Source organism: Hyalella azteca, unplaced genomic scaffold (genome assembly GCF_000764305.2).
Source record: "Hyalella azteca isolate HAZT.00-mixed unplaced genomic scaffold, Hazt_2.0.2 contig4284, whole genome shotgun sequence".
Classification (NCBI taxonomy): domain Eukaryota; kingdom Metazoa; phylum Arthropoda; class Malacostraca; order Amphipoda; family Hyalellidae; genus Hyalella; species Hyalella azteca.
This window is the reverse complement of record NW_025934504.1, coordinates 1-7,399: the sequence shown is the minus strand read 5'-3', so window position 1 is coordinate 7,399 and position 7,399 is coordinate 1. Positions and strand designations below refer to the sequence as shown.

General features: G+C 44.0%; 2 protein-coding genes across 2 annotated transcripts; both read left to right on the top strand.

Annotated features, from left to right (window-relative positions):
• Window positions 1-3,910: 3,910 nt before the first annotated feature.
• On the top strand, window positions 3,911-6,322 carry LOC108671499 (carboxypeptidase B; the record flags this gene model as incomplete). The annotated part of the gene is made up of 3 exons (XM_018159053.1): window positions 3,911-4,077; window positions 4,796-4,946; window positions 6,050-6,322. Coding segments are annotated over 3 exons (591 nt in total), but the record flags the coding sequence as incomplete, so codon positions are not given.
• Window positions 6,323-6,384: 62 nt separating this feature from the next.
• LOC108671502 (carboxypeptidase A1) lies at window positions 6,385-7,392 on the top strand (the record flags this gene model as incomplete). Its single annotated transcript, XM_018159055.1, is given in 2 exon segments — window positions 6,385-6,744; window positions 7,308-7,392. Coding segments are annotated over 2 exon segments (391 nt in total), but the record flags the coding sequence as incomplete, so codon positions are not given.
• Window positions 7,393-7,399: the final 7 nt, after the last annotated feature.

Here is a 7,399-nt window from a genome sequence, read left to right as displayed (position 1 = left end):
CAGCCCCCGACCCTTGCTCTTGCTTCCGACCCTTATCCTCAACCCTCGCTCCCATCACCCCACCCCCAATCCTTGCCCTTTACCATTGCCCTCAACCTCAACCCCCGACCCTTACCCTTTGCTTTCGACTCTTAGCCTCAACCCTCGCCCCAAACTATTGCCCTTTGCCATTACCCCCAACCCTCAGCCCCCACTCTCGCTTCTGACCCTTAAATTCGGTTCTATAGCTCCAACCCTTGCCCCCACCCCCAATTTTTCACCTCATCCCGTTAGCTTTTAGTTGTCAGAGCACGGGGAAAGTTTTAGCCAATAATATTAGCGGCTAATATTACTCTCAGGTATACCGGCAAGTATGCCTATACACGAGGCAAGCATTAGCGGCCAGTATTTGCCAGTGCGTTGCTAGAAGCCGTTGAGTCAAGACGATCTGCACTCCGCGAAAAACAAAGAACGTAACAATCATAATTAGTATTAGGAGGTTTTTTACGAAGACTTGTGAAAATGTTGTTGTTGAAAACTTTTTCAATCAACGTATAGAGTGGTGCGTGGAAGACTTGGTAGAACTTTATTTTGTAAAGCGACGGAGCGACATACACCCTCTCACCACGGCTGCAGCAGCCACACTAGCTACTTACCGGCGTATAAATTCGAACGGTTTTGACTTCAGATGCCCGCGTACAGGCACCTTTTATTCAATAATTTGCCTTTTATTATAATAATTTTGAAATTGTGAAATAAATTTATTTAATCAAATTTTAAGCATTTCAATATATGTTTATCATAATTGAACTTGCTGTCTAACCCCAGCGACCCCCTGGACGGGTGGGAGGGGGCGGGGTTCGTGGACGTGGTGGTTGCCCCCCACCGCCGCTCCGCCATCACCGCCGCCGCCACCGCCGCCGGGGTCGCCGTCAGCGTCCTGCTGCCCGACCTCCAGCGGTCAGCTGACCACTGAGCTGGCTCTGACATCAGCTGACCACTGACTAGATATAGCATTAGTGTACTTAAATCATTCAACAACAACTTGAGTTCAACGAGAACTTAAAAGCAAATAGAACGCCATGTAAACGTNGAAATGTGTCTCCAACATATCTATGGTAAAATTTTTCGTGAGAATGTGAATGACGGAGTGTGGTCCGTCTGAACTGCAACTTTTACAACAAGTTTTCAAATTATTAGTTATGAACCCTTTTTTCTTATTTACTGCAAATTTGGGATAAAATTGTCGGCTTAGGCATTGGCTTTCCCCCAGGTTATTGATGAACAATTTCAAAATCGATTCCTTCTCCAGATATAAAGATATTATTCATTCACTGTATTCGGTTTCCCTGCTGTGTGAATACAGTTGTGCGCGTTACGCATCAGCATGCGTCGTGACGATGTCGCGTAACTTTTGCATCCGAGTTTCTGAACAACGTGGCAGTAATTATCGCTCGAATCTGTCGCTTGCCCATCCGCCTCACTCCGCTTTGGGTCTTCACACTGAACAGTTCTACGTGACTGCGTCTGGTAGCGAAATACACTCGGTTCCACACCTGGTGATTCGGATTCAAGGATTTTGGAATCGCTGCATACTATTTAAAATGAAATCTTGCCCTAACAACGTATACAGTTCACATCCTCTTGAAATTCTCAAGCGATAATTTTTTACGTTCCGTTGTCAGTTTTTCCTTACATAAAATTCAATTTCGTTCATGAAGACTAAACGTTTATCAATTGAATGCACTTTTTCTTTAATTTTCGAACTGACAATGGAGTTGTTCTCCATAATAGAATGTATAACGTATTCATTGACGATACATTGAAGATATTATACACGTGATGATGATTTTAAATGGCATTTTGATTTTCGCTGACCAAAGACTTAACTATTCGTTTATTTTACGTCAGTTCCATATCTCTATATATATCATATCTCAGGTCCATCGCCGAGGAGCGTCGGGGTAACGGAGTACACGGAAGCTTCAAGACCGGAGCCTTCTCTCTCACCCAGTACCACCCCTACGATGAGGTGGGGGCGTTGGGGTGAAGTGGGGTCTATAGGCTCCAGTACCACCCCTACGATGAGGTGGGGGCGTTGGGGTNTGACTAGATATATCATTAGTGTGCTTTAATCATTCAGCGACACCTTGAGAGCAATGAGAACTTAAAAGCAAATAGAAATCCATGTAAACGTATTATGTCTTCACGGAAACGTTTCCGAGACAATCTCCATTAACAGTACAAAAATGTAATAGAATACGATTACAAATGTAATAGAATAAAAGTACAAATGTAATAGAATACAAGTACAATCAAAAGAGAAAGAACAACATCTGAACAAAATTTATTTTGTTAAGAACTGTAGGAGTTATTAACATGAGGTTTCCGTCGAAAAATATGCAGCTATTTCCAATGCTTATTCCCGAACCACCAGACGTAGAACATCGTATTTTGAAATCATTCTCAGACATTTCACTGTTCAGCGTAAAAGCACATCGCAGAGTGAGACGTGTTGGCAAGTGGCAAATTCGAACGAAAGCTCCTGCCGCAGTGTTCGGCCATCCGGATGTCGAAGCTATGTGACGTCATTCCGACGTACGCTGTTGCGCAGCGCGCACAAGTGTATTCATAAACCTTCATAGGCCGCACCTTCCGAATTCCGAATTGAGACCTTCAACCCCTTGTGGGTGATGTTTAATTCGAGACTGAATAATTGAGACCTTCCGCCTTGCTGGCGATGATATATTTTGACCTTTGGTGCGAAATAGCTTGATAGTTGAAGCGCTAGCAAACCATTATACTACTACTACTTCTTAGGCTGCACCGGGGTAAGAATAGCATCTATATACCTTATAAGAAGGCACCTATATTGAAATTACTCGCCAGTAAAACATGTATATTAACATTCTCAAAATATTTCGGAAATAGGATCTTCAATTCTCTGAGATAATTAAAGAAATGACACGCGTGTGAGGGATAGTTTTAAATTAGAAATATGTCTCCAAGATATCTATGGTAAAAATTTTCTTGAAAAGAAGACTGACGTAGTGGTTCCGACTGACCTAGTGGTCAGTCGGAACTTCAACTTTTACAACAAGCTTTTGGAATGATCAGTTATGAACCCCTTTTTTCTATTTACCGTAAAATTAGGAAAATTTTGTCGGCTTAGGCATCGGCCTTATCATTGGTTGGTTCTTTCACCAGATATAAGGATATTATTCATTCACTGTATTCGGTTTCCCTGCTGTGTGAATACAGTTGTGCGCGTTACGCATCAGCATGCGTCGTGACGATGTCGCGTAACTTTTGCATCCGAGTTTCTGAACAACGTGGCAGTAATTATCGCTCGAATCTGTCGCTTGCCCATCCGCCTCACTCCGCTTTGGGTCTTCACACTGAACAGTTCTACGTGACTGCGTCTGGTAGCGAAATACACTCGGTTCCACACCTGGTGATTCGGATTCAAGGATTTTGGAATCGCTGCATACTATTTAAAATGAAATCTTGCCCTAACAACGTATACAGTTCACATCCTCTTGAAATTCTCAAGCGATAATTTTTTACGTTCCGTTGTCAGTTTTTCCTTACATAAAATTCAATTTCGTTCATGAAGACTAAACGTTTATCAATTGAATGCACTTTTTCTTTAATTTTCGAACTGACAATGGAGTTGTTCTCCATAATAGAATGTATAACGTATTCATTGACGATACATTGAAGATATTATACACGTGATGATGATTTTAAATGGCATTTTGATTTTCGCTGACCAAAGACTTAACTATTTATTTATTTTACGCTAGGTCAATCGCCGAGGAGCGTCGAGGTCACGGGGTACACGGGAGCTTCAAGACCGGCGCCTTNACGGCAGCGTTGTAAGTTGTCGTACACGGCAGCGTCGTAAGGCTATCGTATAAGTTGTCGTACACGGCAGATCGTGCAGCACCTGCAGGACGTGGCGGCAGCGTACGACATCGTGACGCTGCGGAGCGTCGGCCAGACGTACGAGGGCCGGGAGCTGTACGTGGTGACCATCAACACCACAGCCAACGCCACACCCGCCATATGGATCGACTGTGGCATCCACGCCAGGGAGTGAGTGGCATGGCTGTGGCGTTACTCTCTTGAATTACCATATAGCATTCCATATAACATATTATAATTTCCATCGGATATCAGGAACGTACACTGACAAAAATGGGTGGGTCTGGATGACCCACTTAAATAAGTCAGCCGCGTCCAAATTGCGATAAACTTTTTGACTCACTTGTGACGTCGACTCGTGAGTCATACATGAAATTTAAAGGGCCAGTAATAGGTCAGGATGACCCACAAATTGGGCAAGTGAGTCAAAAAAGTGCATCGCAATTTGGGCGCATTTGACTCATCTAAGTGTGTCATCCAGACCCACACATTTCTCTCAGTGTAAGTACAATGCAATCAGTTATCGCTCACCGTTTAATACATAAATGTGTGCGTCATATTATACTGACGGGGGTTATAAATAATATGGTGGGGGTTGGGGTTATATTCCAACCCCTAAGGGAGTTAAGGTTATATTCCAACCCCTAAGTGGGGTTAGGGGTTATACTCCAACCCCTAAGGGGGGTTAGGGGTTATATTCCAACCCCTAAGGGGGGTTAGGGGTTATATTCCAACCCCTAAAGGGGTTAGGGGTTATATTCCAATACATATTCCGACAAGTATCACAGATATTCTTTTTTCCAGGCTGAAAAGAGTATGAAAAAAACACTTAAAACCCAAAATTGCCTCCATTTTTGGAAAAGTGCAGCTTATCTCCCTGAGTGTACAGATGGATCGCCCCGGCCACCTGCCTGTGGATGTTGTCCGCCCTGACCGCCCAGTACGGCGTGGACGCGACCATCACGGCGCTGGTGGACAGCCATCGCATCCATATGATGCCTGTGGCCAATCCTGATGGATATGTCTACTCGTGGACCGATGTGAGCCAATCAGTGTTACATATGTAGTGTTGGCCATAATCATGAGTATTACATATGTAATTTACTGATAATTATTATTTTTTATTATTACGTTCACTATTCAACCATGATTTCATTAATATTCAGTTTCTATATTGCCTTTGTATTCAACTTTAATTTACTCTAACTATTTCACTCAACTAATCAATCCACTAATGAGTGTGAGTTAATTAATCATCATTATACATCAAAGTCCTAAATTCACCGTTGTTCCACCGTTATTTTGCCGTTAATTCACCGTTATCTTACTGTTGATTAGTCGTTATTTTACTGTTGATTAGTCGTTATTTTACTGTTGATTTACTGTTGATTAGTCGTTATTTTACTGTTAATTTTTGATAACTCACTGTTTTTTCACCGTTAATATACCTCAATTTTCTCGGTTATTCGCCATTGATTAACCGTTGGCTTGCCGTTAAATCACCGTTTATATAGCGCTATTTCACAGTTAATTCACTTTCATTTCACCGTTCACAGTTAATTTACTTTCATCATATTTCAGCGTTAACTCGCCGTTTTTTCACCGTTAATTTACTTCTAGTTCCCCGGTATTTCACCGTTAATTTAGCACTATTTCACAGTTAATTGACCGTTGATTTACTTTAATTTCAAAGTTATTTTGCCGTTAATTAACCGGTAATTAACCGTTATTCCTCCGTCCATTCATTGTTATTTCACTGTCAATTCACCATTATTCCACCGTTAATTCACCTTTATTCCACCGTCAATTCACCATTATTCCCCCGTCAATTCACCGTCATTCACCGTCCATCCATCGTCAATTCACCATTATTCCACCGTCAATTCACCATTATTCCCCCGTCAATTCACTATTATTCACCCGTCAATTCACCGTCATTCACCGTCCATCCATCGTCAATTCACCATTATTCTACCGTCAATTCACCGTTATTTCACCGTTAATTTACTTCCATTTCACCGTTATTTGGCCGTTATTCCACCGTTATTCCCCCGTCAATTCACCGTCATTCCACTGTCAAATCACCGTCAATTCACCATTATTTCACTGTTATTCCACCGGTAATCCACCGGTATTCCCCCAGGACCGGCTGTGGCGCAAGAACCGCAACCCGCTGGGGGGCGGCGGCTGCGCGTACCTGGGGGAAATAGGGGCGTCCAACCTGACCTGTGCCAGCGCCTATCATGGTACGTGCTGGTACCTATCATGGTACGTGGTGGTACCTAGCATGGTACGTGCTGGTACCTGGGGGGGCATAGGGGCCTCCAACCTGACCTGTGCCAGCACCTATCATGGTACGTGCTGGTACCTATCATGGTACGTGCTGGTACCTAACATGGTACGTGGTGGTACCTAGCATGGTACGTGGTGGTACCTAGCATGGTACGTGGTGGTACCTATCATGGTACGTGNGACGGAAATGTTGTCGTACACATACATGCACAGGCCTTCAGGAGCACCGGAAATGCAGAAATGGGCGCCGGAAATACGGAAACAGACACCGGAAATGCGGAAGTCGACACCGGAAATGCGGAAGCAGACACCGGAAATGCGGAAGTCGACACCGGAATTGCGGAAACGGGCACCGGAAATGCGGAAGCAGACACCGGAAATGCGGAAACGGACCCTAAGGATGCGGCCGCTACAGAGGGCGAGGCCCTGAGAAGAACAAAGGACGCTGGGGGACTGGCGGCTTCCTTCAGCATCCACTCATATGGCAGCTTATGGCTCTATGCTTATGGCTACACCAGCGCCCTGCCCCCCGACCATCTGGAGATGGTGCGTGCTCAGGGAGGGTGGGGGTTAGATTCCAACATCTGATGGGGTTAGGGGGTTATATTGAAGGTTAATGGGGGTTAGGGGTTAAATTCCAACCCCTGATGAAGGGTTAGGGGGTTATATTCCAACTCCATGGGAGGTTAAAGGTTCCAATCCAGCCCATGATGGAGGGTGGGGTTGTATTCTAACCCCTGATGGGGATAGGTTAGGTTATGTTGATGTTTATGATGATGAAATGAACATTTTGCCGAAAGGTGCGAGGTATTAACAATTAATTTTTCTCACAATTAATAAAACTCATCCTACTCTTAAGTGGTACTCAGAATCACTCATAATTATTACTCATAATCCCGCCACCACCCCTGATGGGGGGTTAAAGGTTGTATTCTAACCCCTGATGGGGATAGGTTAGGTTATATTCATGTGTATGATGATGAAATGAACGTTTCGCTGAAATGTGTGATGTATTAACAATTGATTTTTCTCACAATTAATAAAACTCATCCTACTCATAACTGTCACTCATAATTACTCAAAGTGCGATTACCTCATAATTACCTCAGGAGCGCGTGTCGGCGGCGGGGGTGGCGGGAATAGCGGCGGTGAACGGCAGCGTCTACACGGCGGGCCCTCACTACACCACCATTTGTGAGTC